Source organism: Helianthus annuus, chromosome 6 (assembly GCF_002127325.2).
Source record: "Helianthus annuus cultivar XRQ/B chromosome 6, HanXRQr2.0-SUNRISE, whole genome shotgun sequence".
Lineage (NCBI taxonomy): Eukaryota > Viridiplantae > Streptophyta > Magnoliopsida > Asterales > Asteraceae > Helianthus > Helianthus annuus.
Genome location: NC_035438.2, coordinates 75,693,272 through 75,714,373, shown reverse-complemented (window position 1 = coordinate 75,714,373; position 21,102 = coordinate 75,693,272). Strand labels below are relative to the sequence as shown.

Sequence of the window (21,102 nt, the reverse complement as noted above, 5' to 3'; positions counted from 1 at the left end):
GACCCATTATAGTCTCAAGTGGCTTTTTATTTCGATCCTGCTTGTAGATATTTTGTATGAACAACTTGTATAAACTTTATTTATTATATTCAAGCTTTTACGTTTATTATGTTACTTAATTCTAGGGGTGTTCAGAAAAATCCGTAACCAAATAAAAACCGTAAACCGAACTGTAACTGTAACCAAATAAACCAATCCGAATAACGAATTCGGTTTTTGGTTTGGTTTCTAACCGAAACCGAATTGTGAATATGGTTTTTGGTTCGGTTTATGGATCCACATTTTATTTTATTTGGTTTATTCGGATTATTTGGATAACCGAATAAACCAATTAACTTAATTAATTAATTATTAAATAAAAATAATAATATTTTATAAATCACATACAATTTATTAGCCCAAAATAGTTTTTTTATGTAGCCCAAAATACCGAATGTAAATCTAAAAGCCCAACTCAAACCCAGTAGAGTTGGAGAAAGACTCATGTTTGAAGATTATTTATATTTTGTGCCATTAGACTTGTTAACTATCTATAGTTTCTATGATCCATGTTTTGACTTTGTGGTTGTGTTTACGACTACTTTATGGATCTTTTTGTTTTATTTCGCAATGAAACTTTCTTGTATTCATATATTGTTAGGTGTGTGGTTGTAAAAGTCCCGCCTAGGCTCCGAGTACTCGCTACAAGGTAGGCTGCCGAGGCCCGAGTACTGTTCGCCTAAGCTAATTACTCCCCGAGTAATCTCCGCCTAGGCCGAGTACTTTCCGATTAGTCCCGAGTACTCTCAAATCCGACTAGTGAGCGTCTAGCGACTTTTGTAACCATGGTTAGGTGTAAATTAGTTGCGATGTTCGGAAGTTGGAACACAAACATAAATATAAATTAGGAAAAAAAAGTACTCAGGTACAATTTGGTTAGATTTGGTTTATTTGGTTTATAACTGAAACCAAACCGAATTGAATTTGGTTTGGCTTGGATCGGTTTGCATATTCCTTATTTGGTTTGCTTTAGTTTTTGGATTGGGTACAAAATTTTGAAAACCGAATAAACCAAATAAACCATAAACCGAACCGATGAACACCCCTACTTAATTCCATCTTCTGATGCCTATTGTGATACTTTTATCAAACGTCACGCATAAACCTCAAGTCCGGGCCCATCGGGAATTCAGGGTGTGACAACTTGAAACTTGTATGATACCTATGTTTGTTGCTTCAAGTTTTGCCTTAAGGATAAATACGTGCATAGAAGCATACATCCTAGAAGAATAACATGGTTCGTGGGATAGTATGTAATCAACAATGTAACATGACGTATAGTTTAATGGCGATATAATATCTTTATAAACATTGTGCTTGTACCAGAGGCGTCTATTGCATCCCTTTTGTTTCCGCTGCTAGTTAGGGTGTGACATTTTTGATTCGTTTGGCCTATGAATAAATGTATATGATATTTCAATTGCTATAGTGAGTGACAGCACCTTAATCAGCTAGAACGATACTGACCAAATTTCCACCAACCCATTATGGAGCGCAGGTATTCCCACTAGTATACTAGAAATACGGAATCAGTATTTTCGTTTTGTTTAATAAAGGGTTATTAAGAGTAAGAAGTTTGCCAGCTAAGTATAACGTCGTCCGTTAGCACAATAGTTCTCTTAACGTCTAACAATACATTAGTCGTCGTGTAACCTACTATACATCAGATCATACTGCGTTCTAATTTCCAAGTGATGATCAAACACGTTTAGGAAAAAAAAAACTATATCACAAACCCATCAAACACATTTCAATTAACACCCAAAATTTCATCATTTGTTAAAACAACAAATCTAATACAAGTAGAGTTATCTACCTGCAAAAAAAGTCTAAAACCTACAAAAAACAGGATCTAATAAACATGCAATCTCTCGCGCCCAAACCATCTTTCCATTTTAGCTGTAAGATTCCTATGTATATTTACAAGCTGCCATCTACGGCCTATTTGTCTTCACTGCAAAACATATCAAATTCATCATGACATTTAAACAAATTGATATGCAATCTTCAACTTGCTAAGAAAACTTGGATAACCAAAACAGACCTTCAATTGAATGACGGGTCAGTTGCAGCGTTGTTTTACAACTCTACATTTCAGACATTCATCCCGTTGGCCATCACTACCATTTGAATTCAATGAAGAGGGAAAATAATAATAATTTATTATCATTACCACTATTATTTTCTTTTCTGTTATTATGCAGCATTTTCTATAGGAGTTTTTCTTATTACTTCTGACTCATTATTGGTATTTCTTGTTGATTCTGACTTATTTTTAGGATGCGCGTGTACTTTTAACTTTTCTTGTTCAGCTTCTCTCTTGGCCGCCTTCATTTCGGCTTCTATTTGTTTTTCGTTTTCATCATGGGCTTGATTAAACATTCTCACAAATGTAAGCAACGTTGAAACAACTGAAAATCATAAAATGACATTATATCAAATGTCAGCTTATTAGAAAATTTGGAACACCAATTGAATCAATGTCATCGAGATTTCAGTCTTTTTGATGATTACCTTGTTCATACGGGCAACGAGCAGGATCTTCTCCAAAGTAAAGAATTAAAGCATCCACATTTTTACCCTATAAAAGAATGTAGGTAGAGGTGGCAATTTAGATCCATTTACTTTTTTTCTAAAACGACTCATTTCAACCGAGTCAATTTTCATCATAACCCTATTTGGCCCAAAACAAATTGATAATTTCTAAAACGGTCTGTTTTCTTGACTCATCACTCAACCCGGCCCGCACATTTTGCCAGGCTTACATACAACATTCTAAATCATTTCCTTCAATGATTTAGATCGTTACTGTAATAATATTATAAGTACACGCCCTTTTTTGTAGGTAAACCGAGCCTACCATGTTTCATCATGTACTAAAAATTACCCGTAACCCAACCCGTGCTTTGTGCCAACTCGAATTTATATTTACAGAAAATATTGAGACATACCACCCCAGAGTACAGCACAGCCAGGGACTTCACTTCACTCTCCGCAGAAGTAAGAAATTTCTTTAGAGACTGAACATGGAAAACCGAAATAAACAAATAACATTTCAGTATAAAGTATGAATGAAAGTATAGTCTTAACCGTGTTCATCAAAATAATAATCAGTTGCTATAATAAGTTGAGAGTATGTGTGTACCTTCCGAAAACGTTTAGATACATGTCCATCTTTTTTACACATTCTCTTTTCCTGAATTACTTTCTCCAGTCCTCTAGTAATAGATTGCATTTCTTCTGCCAATGCTTTTAGTTGTATCTGGATGAAATCATCAATGCAATCAACAAAAACGAAACCGAAATAACTTCCATTCAAAAATATGTAAATTTCACCAAGATAACCTTTGATGCAGCTTCCAAACTGCCAAGTTCCTTGGAGAAATCCAGGAGTTCGGGTAGTTTTTCGGCAAGCACCTAAAGTATACACCGGAGGTACCATTAGAAAAGCAAAAGAAATGATTTTCAGCTTCATAAAATAAATATATCTATTGAAGCAAAAATTAAGAAGTTCCACCTTACAAAGATAATGTAGCAGTGTCATTTTGTTGTTCCTGGCACGTGTTTCGATAAGTTTAAGGATGCTATCCAATTTGAACCCAACAGCAGCACCTAGACCAAAAGTCCAAAACCAAATTATTAGAATATTTTATTTTCTGCAGATGTGCACATAATATCAAGGGTAAATTACGAAATTGTTGGTTGACCAAGAGGGTTTTCAATTTTGTCACTCTCCTGCGTCCTTGGAAGGACCACTGTGCTTCGGAAGAGTCCGCATGTTATGTTGATGCGTCCGTGTCCCTAGAAGCTGACACGTGTCCGACACGTGTCCCACATGTTTATGGGAAGAGTCAGTGACTCTTCCGAAGCGTCGGTGGACTCTTCTGAAGCGTCGGTGGACTCTTCCAAAGCGTCTGTGACTCTTCCAAAGCGTCGGTGGACTCTTCCGAAGGAGCGTGATACATGGACTCTTCAACATGATACGTCAACTCATCCCATGCTCAGTGGTCCTTCCAAGGACGCAGGAGAGTGACAAAATTGAAAATCCTCTTGGTCAACCAACATTTTCATAATTTTCCCTCCCTAATATCAATGGTGAAGAGGTCAACCTACAGAAAAAAAAAAAAAGTCAACTAATAACTCACCTCTTGAAGTTCCCTGGTTCAAAGCATTTCCTAGAGAAAGAATTGTCTGCATGATTCTTCTCAACTTCACAGAACTCTTGATCTGGTGACCGTCAACATACATGAAAAGGTAACATTCTATTCGATTAAAGTGCGACTGATTAACTACAAGATTAAAGTAAAAGATAAAACTTGCCTGTTCTACCGACAAATATACAATTTTTAGGTTTTCACTAAGATCTGAAACCTAAATTGCAAAAAGGATACTAAGTTAAAATCGAGTACTTATAATAGGCAGGAAAATGCATGTAATATTATCTTCTGACCTGTGTACTAAACTGTAACTTATAAGAGAAAACTCTGAGTTTAGCTTCAGCACGTGGAACTTTCATCATCTCGATGAAGAACTGTTAAATAAGAAAGAAAGAAATCCATATGAATAAATTCAATTGCTAGATGATTTATTAGCAGAATGGTAATAACATACCAGTTCACATTTGCCCAAGCTATCCTTATCTCCTTTATATCCCTAAGCGAGAAAAAACTTCACTTATGTTACAAAAAAAAGCCATGGATGTATAATTTTATTTAATAGACCATGTACTTCAAAAAAAAAATGTAATAATAGTTGATTAATTAACTTAACAAACATTACACCTTGATTTGTTCCATCTCCTCTTTGGTTGGACAGAACTTTGTAAGGTTATCCACCATTTCAACATCCATCACTGAATCGTCTAGAGCAAGAACATAATCCTGTTCAATTTTGCAATTAAAACATTAAAAATAATTTATTATTCAGCATAAACTAGAATATATATACATACATATAAGAACTGAGATGGAGTGAGCATATATTACCTAAAGATGGAGATGTGTCAATTGTGATTATAATTAGATATTAACATTTTATAACTGCCATTAAGAAATAAAAGAAATTGTGGCCATCTCAAATTGTAGTAGTCCTATGTGACATATATGTATAATTATATTTGGTTAACTGTAGTTGAGTGTTGTCACTGTATCCCATGATTATGAAATGGCATACATTGATGAAAGAATGTTGTTATTGGACTCCATCATTTGTTAAAATAAATGGATCTTCCCAATATTTAAGTGAATGTGAGTTCCCAGTTATACAGTTATTGGTAAATTAAAAGCCCTTTGGAGTAAGAAAAGAAGCATGACTTTCTACTCACCACACAATAAAAAGAAAAGTGGATGTAACCTCCCACTCTGCCGGGAAAGATAAGAAACACAAATTGTGGCAGTGATTACAAAGAGCCGCCTTCTTCAACTCATAATACAGGTTTAGAGTTCTCACTCTATCAACTATATCCTTATATCTCACAAGTCGACTTTCGTTCCAAAATTTAAATTTGAGACTAATGATTCTTTTGAAACGCCTTGTTTCAAAATGTAAATTCGGTTTTGTACTTGGTGAGTATAGTGTGGATAATATGAAATTTGTGTTATAGTTTCCCCATTTATCATGAAAGAAAGAATTTTTGAAAGATAAAGAACGAATTTTAAGAAAGACTCATGTACTAATGGTTGTAAAATTATGTTTAAGTTTGTATAACCGACTTTTGCCTCATCTTTGGAATTAACCCGAATAGAAATGCCTCTTAGTATTCTGAACAAAGCCATCCCACATTTTGATGGTGCACGTATCTCACTCTTACATGTCGACGTCTCCACCACCAGGGCGAAGCCTTATATTGGAGCCAGAGGTGCCCAGGCCCCACCGATTTTTTGCTCGTAGTGTTAATTTTACTGAGAATTTCCGATTATAGTGTAAAATATTGGATTTTTAAGAGTCTGGCTCCCACCAATTTGGATTTTGAAAGTCCGACCCCCACTAAGTTTTCATTCAAGCTCCGTCACTGTCCACCACAATGTAATTATCCTTCAAGTACTTTGTGGCCATCTTAATCTTGGTCGTGTCGTCCATGATTTGTACCTCCTCTAGGTACCGTTCCATCTCTCAAATGAGGTTCTCGACAACCCTTAGTTCTCTCTTGCCAAGGTTCCATCTCTCAAATGAGGTCGTCGACAACCCTTAGTTCTCTCTTGCCAAGGACCGCTGACAGTTTCGGGATTTCGACCATTGTCGTGGTGGTAGAAATACAACTCTACTAACCACCGTCTTCATGCACAATTCAACTTCCAAAGATCTCCCCTTCCACTTCATTGCCTAACTTCACAATGTCGCTCATGACCATATCCCTCAAGTCATGGAGCTCGCATTTCAAGTCGCCACTGATCACCACGTCCTTGGACCCCAACTTCACCTTTCTTCTTGACCACGGTTCTCATAAAGATAAACTTGCTAATAATTTGTATTATGATTGTGTAATTGTGATTTACAAAGATTACAATAGATGGATATAAATAGACTTAGGTTAAACAACTAGGGCCGGCTAATATAGACTATAGGGCCGAGCCTAAGTATTCTCTTTATACATTGTCTAATACTCCTCTTCAAGCTAAGGCCGGAACCGGACCTTCAGCTTGGACTTCAGAAACAGAAAACAATCTGAGTAATGGTTTTGTGAATATGTCCGCAATCTAACCATGACTGGAGATAAATTGAACGGATACTTCCTTTGAGCAACCTTCTCTCGAACGAAATGAAAATCTACTTCTACATGCTTTATTCGGGCACGAAATACTGGATTGGCAGATAAGTACGTGGCTCCCAAATTATCACACCATAGGATTGGATCCATCCGCATGGGAACCCGAAGTTCAGTCATCAGGGTCTCGAGCCAGGTTAGTTCAGCTAGTGTATTTTCCAGGGCCTTGTATTCAGCCACAGTAGATGACCGAGAGACAGACCTTTGTTTTCTTGCTGACCATGAAATAAGGTTGGATCCAAGATAGATAGCATATCCCCCTGTGGATCGACGGTCATCTAGACAACCAGCCCAGTCGGAGTCAGAGAAGGCAGTTAAATTGTGAGCATCTGTGTAGGCATGTAGAACTGACGAAGAAGAGCTAGAGATCAAAAGGCCATGGTTGGAAGTCTCGTGTAAATACCGGAGGATGCGCTTAACAGCAGACCAGTGGTTCTCAGTAGGAGAATGCATGAACTGGCAAACTTTGTTGACTGCATAAGTAATGTCAAGGCGAGAAAGTGTGACATATTGTAATGACCCGACCATCTGTCTGTATTTTACTGGATCATCAAATCGAGAGCTATCACCAAGAAAAAGAGAGGCACTGACTGTCCATGGAGATGGGACCGGTTTGGCGTTGGATAGATTTGCACGAGCTAGCAGTTCATTAATGTATTTTAGGAGAGAATGATATCAGACCCACTTCGGACAACTTCAATGCCCAAAAAGTAAGACAATTGGCCTAAGTCTTGGATTGCAAAAGTCTGATCAAGAGACCGTACAACATGATCAATAGCACGGTTGTTGTTACCTGTCATAATAATGTCATCTACATATACGAGCATATATAAAAGCGTCCCCTGATGTGAGTAGATGAACAAAGAGGGATCAGTTTTAGATCCCTTGAACCCGAGACCAAACAGGGCAGCCGAGAGCCTTTCAAACCAGACTCGTGGAGCCTGCTTAAGGCCATACAGAGACTTATGTAAAAGACAAACATGATCCGGTTTTGTAGGATCAACAAAACCTGGTGATTGTTTCAGAGAAACAGTTTCTTTGAGGTCCCCATGTAGGAAGGCTTTCTGAACGTCAAGTTGTCGCAATGACCATTGTTTTGTAATAGCCAAAGAAAGGACAACTCTGATGGTGGTAGACTTAACCACTTGACTGAAGGTTTCAGTGTAATCTAAGCCAGCCCGTTGATTGAAACCCTTGGCCACCAAACGCGCCTTGTAATGCTTAATTGTCCCATGTTGATCCCGTTTTACCTTATAAACCCGTTTGCAGTCAACAATATTTGTATTAGGTGCATGTGGAACCAAAGACCATGAACCATTACGAATAAGTGCAGAATATTTTTCCGCCATAGCCTTACGCCAGTGAGACTCTTTGTTGGCAACTGTAAACGAGGTAGGTTCAATGTCGGGTGAAGTAGTAGATGCATGAAAGGAAGTTAGTCTATAAGGGTTGGTTTGTTTGGGGTTAGGCCGCAAGTTTGAAGGCCGCTGGCGAGGGGGTGGGGCGGGTTGGTTCGGTTGTGGGTGGGCCGGAGTTGTTGTAGAGTTTGGTGGTTGGTGGGCAGGAGTAGGATGGGCAGAGGTGTTGGAGTAGTGATCAAAGGCATTTTGTGAAGGGGTCGACTGAGTTGTTGGGCGGCGGGAGTAGGTGGTTGGTGTCGGATCGGTGGGTGGTGAAGTCGGTTGTGTGGATGTTTATGCTGAGTGAGATGGGATGGATTGGTCTAGTCGTGAAAAGGTAACCGGTTGTATGGAGGCGTTGGGTTGGGCTGGTTGAGGTGATGGTGAATGGATAGGGTCGTTTGTGGGACATGGTGAGGTTGGAGCTGAGGAGGTGTCGGGTTAGAAAGGAAAGTTGTGAGTAGAGTAGGATGAGACATACGGGTTGGGCTGTGAAGGAGTTCGTGGGGGATCGGTGGGAAAGGAAATGTGTTTTCCTGGAACCGAACGTGTCGTGCAATATAGATGTGTTACGTGGTGGGGTCAAAGTAATGGTATCCGTGATGAGTGGTGTTGTATCCAAGGAAGATACAAGGTGTAGAGTGGAATCCATTTTGTGTGGATAAGGCCGAACGTAAGGGAAGCATAGGCAGCCAAATACACGAGGAAATGAGAAATCGGGTCTACGCTTAAATAGGTATTCAAAGGGAGAAATCGTAGATTGTGTACGGAAAGGCATTCGGTTTATTAGGTATTCAGCAGTTTCAAAGGCATAATGCCAGAAACGCTAGGGAACATGTGCCTGAGACATTAGTGTTAAACCAGTCTCAACAACGTGACGATGACAACGTTCAACAATACCATTTTGTTCACTGGTATAAGGGCAAGAAAGACAGTGGATAATACCAATGGAGGTGAGAAAGGAGGACATGTTTCTGAACTGTCCTCCCTAATCAGATTGGGCGGTTTTAAATTTAGTGGAAAATTGTCATTCGGCCATAGTACCAAATTGTTTAAATGTGGCATAAACATCAAACTTGTGTTTCAAAGGGAACCACGACATAAATCTAGAGAAGTGGTCAACACATAATAAAAAATAATGGTGACCATCACAGGAATGCACGGGGGCTGGACCCCAAACATCACACAAAACTAAATACAAAACATGAGTACTCTTATAATCAGAGGATGATGATAAATGAAGTCTTGTAGATTTGCCAACCAAGCATGGATTACAATGAAAATCAAATGTTTTATAGAAACAGGTAAATGAAATTTAGAAAGCATAGTCTTGAACAATTGAGCATGTGGGTGTCCCAATCGTTGATGCCAAGTGGTTGTGGAAGCACGATTTGTTGAAAAAGCAAACTTTGGAATGGGCTGTTTTGCTAGAAATTTGAGAGTGTAAAGTCCACCTTCACTTGGACCATTGAGGAGGGTAAATAATGTGTGTAGACGTGTCCTTCACGAAAAAAAAAATGGCATGAATTCAAAATAAACATGATTATCCTGACAAAATTTTTAGACAGAAAGAAGGTTTTTTTTAGTGTAGGGACATGAAAGTATGTCTTTTAAGTGAAATGTTTTGTTTTGTCTGGAGAGGTAAAAGTTTGGAACCAACATGTAAAATTAGGAGAGCCATACCATTGCCAACGTGGAGACTTTCATCACCAAAGTAAGGCTCAGCGTAGTCAAAACTGGACGTATTTGATAGTGAATGGCCATTGGTTCCGGTATCCGGAAGGCAGTTGGTAGTGGGAGCTTGTTAGCGATAGTCTGCATAATTAGCAGACGGTTGTCTTGACTGGATGGTAGTCGGGTCCCTATTTGGGCATTGAGAAGGGACATGTCCTATCTCGCACCTGTTGCAAGAGCCATAAACCATGTTTTGATTAGATGCCCAACTAAACTGACCTGAGTTACGAGTTCCCTGGCTGTTGCGGTTGTTGTTGTTGTAGTTTCTTCCACCGCGACTACGAGTTCCACGACCACGGTTAGGATTGGAAGAGCCAGACCTGTTTGTGTAGAAAGGCTGAGGTGGGGGGCTGTTTGAGGAGCCCGAAAGAGATTGCTATTAGCCGAGATTGATATGATTTCCATATTATTGTGATTATATTGTATTTATGTACAGAATATAGTTTCCATGTTTAGTGCTAGGGTTAGTTCCTATTTAAAGGGACTCTTTGTATTCAATTGATTCATTCAGAAAATAATACAATCAGCACTTTTATGGTATCAGAGCTTCGGCTCTTCTACCTTCGATCCTTCCTATCTTTTCAGTAAGAGCTTCGGCTCTTCTCTTTCGTTTTTTTTCCGATCCAAACCCACCCCTGCACTTCTACATGGCCGGCGAAGATAAAACTGACAATCAGCCACCCCCGTCTGATAAACTCACAAAACCCCTGCACCCCGCGTACTCAGTTACCAATGTCCAATCCAAGATACGTACCATTGATGGTACTAAGGTCACGTATACCTCTTGGGTTAAACTCTTTAACCTTCATGCCGTCGCCTATCAAGTCATTGATGACATTGACAACACCGATCCACCAGAAGACACAGCACCCGAGTATCAATCCTGGAAGGAACTAGACGCCTTGGTCCTTCAATGGATACTCAGCACGGTTTCTGATAACCTGCTGCCCCGGGTCATGGATAATACCACTACTGCTCGTCAGGCTTGGTTGAAATTGGAGAAAATCTTCCTCAGTAATAAGAAGGCAAGGGCTGGGGCGCTTGAAACAAAATTCTGTAACCTGACTTTGGCCGCCTATTCGTCCTTGGACGACTATTGTGAGCGCCTCAAAGACCTTGCCAATCAGTTGGAGGATGTGGACCACCCGGTTACTGAAGAAAGGTTGGTGTTACAACTTGTTCGAGGGCTGCCCGCGGAGTATGACACAACCGCATCACTTATCAATGCCAATAATGCCGACTGGGATCTTGCTAGAAGTATGTTGGAGGACGAAGTTATTAGAAAAGAAGCATGCCAGAAGAATACTCAATCAGTTCTTGTTGCCACCAACCAACACCAACCCTCCCACAACCAATACCCATCGAACTCTACCACCGGATCTCAATCCTATAACTCCTCACAACAGCAGCCCTATTACAATCGGTCCCGTGGCCGAGGACGTGGCCGAGGGCGTGGAACCCGTGGACGCGGCTCCGGCCGTGGTCAATCCTCTTCGTCTCCTAATTGGGCCCCTCCCAACTTCTCCTACCCGCAATGGGCTTGGTGGAACACTCCACCTTGCCCATACCCGACTCAACCCACCCTACAATCCCCCGCCCCATACTCGATGCCCACTAATCAGCCCCCATCGGCCCATTACACATCAGCCCAACACCCACATATGACCCCGCCTTCCTTCGGGCCGGCCCAAAACCCAACAGCCCCATACCCACCTGGCTTCGCTCCTCAGGCCCACGTTGCTACCAACCAGCCCACCGGTTTTAACCCCCTGTGCCCATCTGATCTAAATGCAGCCTTCTCCTCAATGCAGCTCAACTATGACCCAAACCAGATCATGGACACTGGAGCTACGTCGCACTCCACTGATGAACAAGGTATGATCAAAACCCCTAACTCTTTTCCTGTTTGCAGTAAAATATTGGTCGGTAATGGCGCGTTTTTGCCCGTTCAAGGGTCTGGAACAGGCTATTTAACCTTACCCAACCGTACCTACATCCTACCCAATATCCTTTACTGCCCTCAAATTATTAAAAAGCTTATCTCTGTTAGACGGTTTACTCGTGATAACAGTGTTTCCATTGAATTTGACCCCTTTGGTTTTTCTTTGAAGGACCTTCGAACTGGGCGTCTTCTTTCCCGCCACAATAGCACAGGGGACCTCTATCCAGTCACACCACCGGAACTTCCTTCACAGGCCGCTTTTATCGCTTCTACATCCCTTCCATGGCATGATCGTTTGGGCCACCCCGACGCTCAAGTCTTGGATGTCCTTAGTCGTCATTCTCAGTTTAAATTTTCTTGCAATAAAAACAAATCGTCTAGTATTTGTCATTCTTGTCAGCTTTCTAATAGCAAACGTTTACCTTTTTATGCATCAAACTCTTTTACCTTTTCACCTTTTGATATAATTCATTGTGATCTTTGGACTTCTCCTGTGTTAAGTAAGTCCGGATATAAATATTATATGGTTTTGATTGATAATTTTTCACACTTTATCTGGGTGTACCCTTTAAAATATAAATCCGAACCATTCTCTACATTTGTCAAATTTCACCGCCTAATTGCCACACAATTTAACAGAAACATTAAAACCTTTCAATGCGACCTTGGCGGTGAATTTGACAACAACGCTTTTAAAATCTTTGCCCAACAACACGGTCTGGTTTTTCGTTTTTCCTGTCCTCAGACGTCTTCCCAAAACGGCCGTGCCGAGCGTATGATTCGTCGCCTAAACGACATCATCCGCGCTCTACTTATTCACGCCCATCTCCCACCTAGTTTCTGGGTTGAAGCCCTACACACCACTGCCTATCTCCACAACATTCTTCCCACCAAACGCCTTAACTTTTACACACCCGCATATGCCCTCTATCTTCGCCACCCTACATATGACCACCTTAGGGTGTTCGGATGCGCCTGCTATCCGAACACGTCCGCCACCCAGCCACACAAACTTCACCAGCGATCCATCCGGTGCATCTTCCTCGGTTACCCACCAGACTTTCGTGGGTACCGGTGCTTTGACCCCACCACCGGGAAGGTTTCTATCTCCCGGCACGTTACCTTCGATGAAACCACGTTCCCATATACCATTCCTACATCCACCTCTTCCTACGGTTTCCTCGATGACTCTCCTCCTATCGGATTTAATTTTTCTCGTCCTTTGACCCAACTCCGCTCACCAACACCCCCAACCCATGTGCTACGGCCCACCTCCACCTCCCCTTTTCCCTTCACATATTCCCGCCGCCCTCGTTCAGCCCAACAACCCCCTGTTTCTCAGCCTGCCCCTACGGCCCAGACCCATTCTCACACCCCCCCAAACTCACTTCAGCCTCCGGTTCCACCGTCATCCCCTACCCCACAGCCACAAAATCCGCCAGCTGTCCCACAACCGCCTGTCCATCCACCACCCTCTCACCCGATGGCAACCAGATCAAAAACCGGTAGCCTAAAGCCACCCTTATACAACCTTACCACCACTCACCTATCACCTGTCCCTAAAACCTATCACCAGGCCTTCACCGACCCGAACTGGCTGCGCGCCATGCAGGCTGAATATACTGCTTTACAGGAAAATGAGACATGGGATTTGGTCCCTCGACCAGCTGATAGACCTGTTATCAGATGTATGTGGCTCTTTCGCCACAAATTTAAATCAGATGGATCGCTTGAAAGGTATAAGGCGAGATTGGTTGTTAATGGGAAATCTCAAACCGTGGGCATTGACTGTGCGGACACGTTTAGTCCGGTTGTAAAACCTGCCACGATTCGCACCGTGGTATCTCTTGCCGTTTCTAAATCATGGCCCATCCATCAGTTGGATGTCAAGAACGCGTTTTTACATGGCCACCTTAATGAAACGGTCTTTATGCATCAGCCGCCAGGGTTCGTTGATAAACGCTTTCCGGGTTTCGTGTGTAGATTGAAGAAATCTTTATACGGCCTTAAACAGGCCCCACATGCTTGGTACACAAGGTTTGCAAACTATATCTTATCCCACGGGTTTAAGAGCAGTGCGTGTGACAATTCTCTTTTCATATACAGTAGCAGCCAGGAAATTGCATATCTTTTGTTATACGTCGATGATATTGTCCTCACAGCTTCCTCTGACAAGTTGCTGCACGACATCATTCAGACACTCTCACGAGAGTTTGCTATGTCTGATCTGGGTACATTGCATCATTTCTTGGGTATTCGAGTCACACGCCAAGCCAATGGCCTATTTTTGGACCAGACACAGTATGCCAAAGACATCATTGCTCGGGCTAACATGACATCTTGTAAGCCCTGTGCCACTCCAGTTGATCTCTCGTCTAAATTAAGTGCCACGGATGGTCCTCTGTTTCATGATCCAACTCTTTACCGCAGCCTTGCGGGAGCTCTTCAGTACCTCACTTTTACCCGTCCAGACCTATCTTATGCGGTACAACAGATTTGTTTATTTATGCACGAGCCTCACGATCCTCATTATGCTTTCATGAAGCGCATACTTCGGTACATTCAGGGGACTTTGGACTATGGCATCCGCATGACACGATCCAATACACAATCATTGGTTGCCTACTCCGATGCTGACTGGGGCGGGTGCCCGGATTCTCGTCGATCCACGAGTGGTTATTGTGTGTTTCTGGGAAATAATTTACTGTCTTGGTCCTCTAAGCGCCAGCCCACTGTTTCGCGTTCCAGTGCAGAGGCTGAATACCGAGGTGTTGCGAATGCCGTTGCTGAAGTCACTTGGTTACGCAACTTACTTCTTGAGCTACATGTACCCCTCCTACAGGCTTCGGTCGTTTTTTGTGATAATGTCTCTGCGGTGTATCTGTCTGACAATCCTGTCCAACATCAGCGTACAAAGCATATAGAAATCGATATCCATTTTGTTCGCGAGAAGGTCCACCTAGGACATGTCCGGGTTTCTCATGTCCCTGCTCCGTTTCAGTATGCAGATATATTTACTAAAGGACTATCTCGGCAACTTTTTCAATCGTTTCGATCCAGTTTGACCGTTTGCCCACGGATCGTTCAAAATGCGGGGGAGTATTAGCCGAGATTGATATGATTTCCATATTATTGTTATTATATTGTATTTATGTACAGAATATAGTTTCCATGTTTAGTGCTAGGGTTAGTTCCTATTTAAAGGGACTCTTTGTATTCAATTGATTCATTCAGAAAATAATACAATCAGCACTTTTAATTGCAACTGATACCCTAAACGGGCAACAAGCTGCTGAATGGCCTGGACAGTTTCAGAAGAAGCCGAGGTTGAGTGGCTGGTGTGGCAGCTGTGGAAGCTTGGGCAGGGGCGGACTCAGCAGCAGGTTTTTGAAAAAAAAAACTCGTGATCAGCGAGAAGCGAGAAGACCTGGAATTTCATTAAAGACTGCTGTAAATTGTCTTGCAAATAAAGCCTGTTTAACTATGTTGTATTCTTCGGGAAGGCCTGCAACAACCATCATAATGATGTCTTTATCTGGCATGGGATGACCGATGTTTGCGAGAGCATTTGAATATTCCAGTGCTCTAGAAAGATAAGCAGCTGAGGTCTCATCTCCTTTCATCTAGATCTTTAAGAGCTGCATTCTCAGTGTAAACTCCCTGGAAGAAGTGTGTGGAGCATATGCTCGTTCAAGACCAAGCCAGAGTTCACGCGAGGTGACGCCCTGGACATGTGGAAAGGATGATTCGGAGATGGTGGACATGATGAGCATACGAACATGCGCATCACTGGACAACCAGTTTGTATAACTCGGATTAGGTTGAACATTAGGGGTTGCTCCTTCTGCGTCTTTACCAGTGGCAGGGGAGACAGCGATGGTCGACGGGGGCAGGGAATGGAGCCATCAACATAGCCGAACAGGCTGTGTGTGACGAGGAAGGGTTGTAGCATGAGTTTCCAATGTCCATAGTTGGAAGGGGAGAGGGTAAAAGCGAATTTGTGAGAGTTATGTGACGTTTTTTCTATGGTAGTAAAGGCGGCGATCTATTGATCCGCCATGATTGTCGGCAGGCAGGAAAAAAAGAAGGCTGAAGAAGGTGAAGGGTGGCGGCAGAAGAGGTACAGAACCCTAGGCTCTGATACCAAGATAAACTTGGTAATAGTTTGTATTCTGATTGTGTAATTGTGATTTACAAGATTACAATAGACGGATATAAATAGACTTAGGTTAAACAACTAGGGCCGGCTAATATAGACTATAGGGTCAGGCCTAAGTATTCTCTAAATACATTGTCTAATACATAACCACCCGCAATACTCGTCACAACCTTACCAAACTCAAGTCACCATCCCTTAAAATTGGCGTGCTTTGATACTACTTGTTATCTAGTATCTTTCTGAGCTTTTGTGCTTAACTTGGTCTCCATCCTTTTCCCCGGTACTCGCAGTGATTCGAAGTGACTTACAATCAGACACAAGATTATATGAGCACCATAACGTTTTATACAGTTCTTAATGTAGATGATTCCAGGAAGTATTAGAAATATCATATGCTTTCCATATTATTCTAAAAATGGCTACTTCATATACTTATGAAAATATCATGTATTTTTCTTCATCTTTTTTGTCTTGCGCAATTGTTATGCATGTTCATAGTTTTTCTTTTATCTCTTTGATGAAAAAGACGGGCTTGAAAGGTTTGCATTTGGTAAGTTTAAAAAAGAAGAGTAGGGAATGTGGACCAACACATGAAAGTACGATAGAAATCCAATTACATTCTTTAACTTGATCAGTCATATTATTGTATTTATTGAGTATTAAGATGCAAAGATTTTGAGCTTACCATCAATTCATGCAAAGGAATCTTCACCTTTGAAAGCATGATTTCGCAGTTGTATGAACGCTTGTGCTCTATCTGTTAGAAGTGAAATTCCAATCACTAACATATACATAGGTGTTTAAACTCATTCCATAACAATATCACAGAACTTTAATGCAACTAATCTAATTGCATTTTACAAGAACTTTAATGCACACATCAAGAAGCAAACAATTTTACCAGGTGTATTATGTCAGGTTTATTAGATGCTTGCAATTTTGCTCTTGCAGCCCTGTCTGACTTTGGATTTGCTGCTGAAAAGAGTTTTTCAAGTTCTGACATATCAAACTCCGGTACGCTAGTTAATGCACATCAACAGTAAAAAAATTAGAACATCAAGAAACCAAAACTTAACAGAAATTTCAAGAATTAAAAAAGAAAAAGAAAATGAATCACCTTGTAGCTTCATCAGGCTTTTCAGCCCACAAACTCCCTTGTGATACTCTATTGAACTTTGACCAATGTAAAGGCTTCAGTTTCTTCGCCGGTTGACTTTTCACACCACCCATCCTTGATAAGCGCCCCTTGTTAGTAGGAGGTGGCGGGGATGGAGCAGACACACTGGAATTGTTTGAAAGAGATGGCGGTGGGGGTGGTGCACCACCACCTCCTTTCGCATTTCCTTTAGAAGAAGAAGCAGCTGGAGGAGGGGGTGATGGTGCTGGCTTAGATTTTGGTGGTGGGGGGACTGGCGGTGCTGGTGGTTTTGGTGCTGGCGGGGCTGGTGGAGGTGGAGGAGGAGGTCCAGTCTCCGTATTTGGAGGAGGGGGTGGAGGTGGTCCACTGGTCTCCTTTGGAAGTGGTGGTGGTGGTGGAGGAGGAGCTGATGAAGGCGTTGCAGTTTCATGCGGTTTTTCAGAAACGGAAGGATGTGCACATGCAAATATTATATTAGGTGGCATGGATGATGAAAAAGACAGAGATTTTTTAGAAGCATCCACGGACGTTTGTGTTGCTGATGATGATGACGACGATAATGATGATGAAGGTAATTTTCCGGGAAGAGAAATGCTTCTAGGCCCAAGAGCATCCAAGCGTGGGGTCTTTGATTTGATTTCTTCATCCTGATTATTATTTATGTTAGGAAGTGTTTGAAGCAAATTTCTTGATTCAGTTCTTTGATAAGAACTACTTTCGAACATTTCACTAACAACATCAGATAAAGGCATCTGATGGAGCCTATTTAAGGCATCATCACTTCTGGGAACAAGCCAATCCACGCTGCCGAACATATCTTGAACTTTAGCAAATGCTTCCATAGGGAGCCCCTCTTCCTCAAAACTAGACAAATATACCGGAATCATGATAGCCGAGGCATCCATTTCGGAGAAAAGAAGCTTCATTCCATAGAACCACTTAAATATAAGTAAATATAAAACAAATATGAAAAAAAAAAATCATAAAATATACCTCAGCCCTGAAGTCTTTATGAAATTGATCCTTAGTATCCCAATATACGTCAATTTCATCACGACTAAGTACCAACATATATGATTTGATGAATGCTGTGTTGAACATGGCGCGATACATTATTTTTTCTTTAAGGTCATCATGTAAGCTAATACACTCCAGCACAACATCACCTTGAATATGACAGTTGATATCGATTTTAACAAGTTCATTATCTGCCTGCAGCGAATAACAAAGAGCCTCACCCATAATAAGTGCATGAAATTGGAAATTAGACATTTACAAAGACCAGTGGTATTGCATACTATAACAAAGAGAGGACACCTTACCTGATTATAGTATCGGATATTCTTTCGTCTCCTTGGGGTTGAGAACAGAAGTTTAGGAGTCCTATCAACATGTAACAAAGGATCGCGTCCATAAATCCTAAATACAGGACAACAGCCCCCCTTTCCATCAAAATCAGGAATCGTTCTCATTATTACACAATCCAAAGTGAGTGCCTTGTCAGCAGGAGGCCATTCTGAATCCGCATTCCTCCTCGATATATATTGTAAGTACCTCAACTGAGAAGGCACAGGATTCAGTGGTGACATCCCAGGCAACAAATCATTAGAAGCCCGCTTATAAACCGTGTCCAAGGCCTTGGTTTCAACAGTGAAATTTTGTCTATAAAGTGTATGAGCGGCTACCATGAATGCCAAAACCGGCCAACCACCAAGCTCGGAATGCATTATAAGAATATTTTCTTGTGCAGCTGAGAGCCAACTTTCGGTTGATTTTAGAAAATGGTGGATCACCTCCATTGAGAGCAACGGGCAACCTTCATAATGCCGAGGATAGTCCATTATTGTAATATCATAGTCTGCCAAAGCTGAGGCAATCTTGCTTTCTTTTTCTCCATCCCGGAAATCAAGAATCATGATCGAAGATTCGGGACAGCTTTCCTTGTATTGTCTTATTATGTTGCCAGTGTAAGCTTTATAATCTTCTTCCCAAGCTCCACTGCTGAAACAGCAGTCAAAGACTATACACCAAATGGGTACATCATCATATATCAAACTGAAACAAGTTCTAATCTTGAATAAATCCACAATTACAGATAAACAGTAAATATATTAAAAACATTGCTACACAAAGTCCGACATTAAGGAAAGTAAACGTATATCATGAGAATTAAGATAAAACAGATTGGATTTTAATAATCCAAAGCATGACTTATTGATTGATAATAATCTATACCGACAATTCAGCCAATTGCACTGCGAACTTTCACTTTCTTTGTTAAGGGCAATCCCACTTGCAAAATCAAAAAAAATATATATATATATATGATAAAAATAAATAAAAAATTTGATGTCCAGGTGATTTAAATATTTTATAAGTGTTTCTAGATGGTTTTAGGGATTACTTTAGTTTCTATGTAGTCCACTACTTCAATAAGCGGACTATGAATTCGGTATAAGGGGAAGCGCCGAAGCGGACTCTAGATCACATACATGCACATCAACCACGTCTAACACATTTTAATGTTGAGAAACCCTAATCAAAGTCGGCTTGTTAAAGGAGCAGACACCAGTCCATGGGTTTATAGCCTAGTAGCATCTTGGGGGTGGAATAAGACTTTGGGACCAATAGGTCCTGGGTTCGATTCCCACAATGGGGTTTTTCCCATATTTATAGGGTTTCCTCCTCAATTGGTGTATAGGCATTATGCCTAGTGGAGATGGATATGATCGGGTGGTTCCGCTGGCGGCACGATAATACTCCAGTGGTCCGTCGGTGATCCAAATTTGCCGTTCAAAAAAAAGGAGCAGACACCATAGCCCGCTTATTGAATTAGTGGACTACCTAGAAACCAAGGTTATTCCCAAACACCACCTACAAACACTTTCAAAATTTCTAAACAACCTAGACATCAAACAATTACACTTAATTTCCACTCAATTTCGCTCAGAGAGAAGATTAATTATGAGCGAAATGATGAAAATACCTTCCTCACGAGCAAAACCAAGTGTAAATCTATAATGATTGTGTAAGCAACGAAAGTATAAGTTACTAGTGTCTCTGGTTAAATTGTTCGTAAATTTAAATTTGCCCTAAAACATAAATTATATATATGTACCCTAGCAATTCATTTATGAGATGATCACACTTCAATACAATATAACAAGTTAAAAAACTAAACTTGAAGAATAAATGAATATCAATACAACCAGACAAGTTCATTACAATATATAATCAATCATATTACATAAACACAGATATCAAACTAAATACTCCATTAATACTAAATATTTACCGTAGATTCTTTCAAAGACCCAAACAAGGTTATCAGGCGGTTTCTTGGGCAACAATTTACGTAATAATGCCATTGGAAATCACTGATTTGGAAACCCTAGAAACAAAAATGATAAATATCCCTAAAAGAGATGCATTGACGTTGTGATTTTGGTTAGTTTGCGACGTGAAGGAATAAGGTTTTTGGTTGACAATGACGATTGATTCGCGCGAGGTTGATTGAGCTTCGATTTTGTGTTTGTGTGAAAAGGTTTCTACGAGATCAGCATGGGGAGCTGCAGCAAACGAAGGTATTCGGAATATTCTATCATATATTGATATTAATATGAATATATACATATAAATAAATTACTAGTAAAAAACCGGTGTGATGCAGGCGACAATTTACAACGCGTTATTCATTTTATGTTAGAAACTAGTGAAAGGTACTGCGCGTTGCAGCGGTTCTGTTTTGAATATCGAAATGTAGATAGAAAAAGCAAGTCGCTACTAAGATAATAAAATATTTCGAAAATCGAGAAAAAATGTCATGTCTAAAAAATGAAAGCGTATTTTGGAAACAAAAAAAAATTATATCATATATAACCCTACTAGTTTTGATTAAAATTTGATGATTATTCAAAAGTAAAAAGA

General features: G+C 40.7%; 1 protein-coding gene across 1 annotated transcript; it reads right to left on the bottom strand.

Annotated features, from left to right (window-relative positions):
• Positions 1 to 1,765: 1,765 nt before the first annotated feature.
• LOC110865753 (formin-like protein 18) lies at positions 1,766 to 20,749 on the bottom strand. The gene is made up of 17 exons (XM_022115069.2): positions 20,471 to 20,749; positions 18,498 to 19,195; positions 18,169 to 18,387; positions 17,155 to 18,095; positions 16,939 to 17,056; positions 16,723 to 16,794; positions 4,821 to 4,919; positions 4,651 to 4,692; positions 4,490 to 4,570; positions 4,185 to 4,410; positions 3,557 to 3,651; positions 3,385 to 3,456; positions 3,185 to 3,301; positions 2,991 to 3,059; positions 2,554 to 2,620; positions 2,084 to 2,450; positions 1,766 to 1,993 (listed from the first exon to the last, which is right to left on the bottom strand). Exons 1-16 carry the CDS (start codon positions 20,541 to 20,543, stop codon positions 2,236 to 2,238), a joined length of 3,204 nt encoding a protein of 1,067 aa, XP_021970761.1. The 5' UTR covers positions 20,544 to 20,749; the 3' UTR covers positions 1,766 to 1,993; positions 2,084 to 2,235.
• Between the last annotated feature and the right edge of the window lie 353 nt (positions 20,750 to 21,102).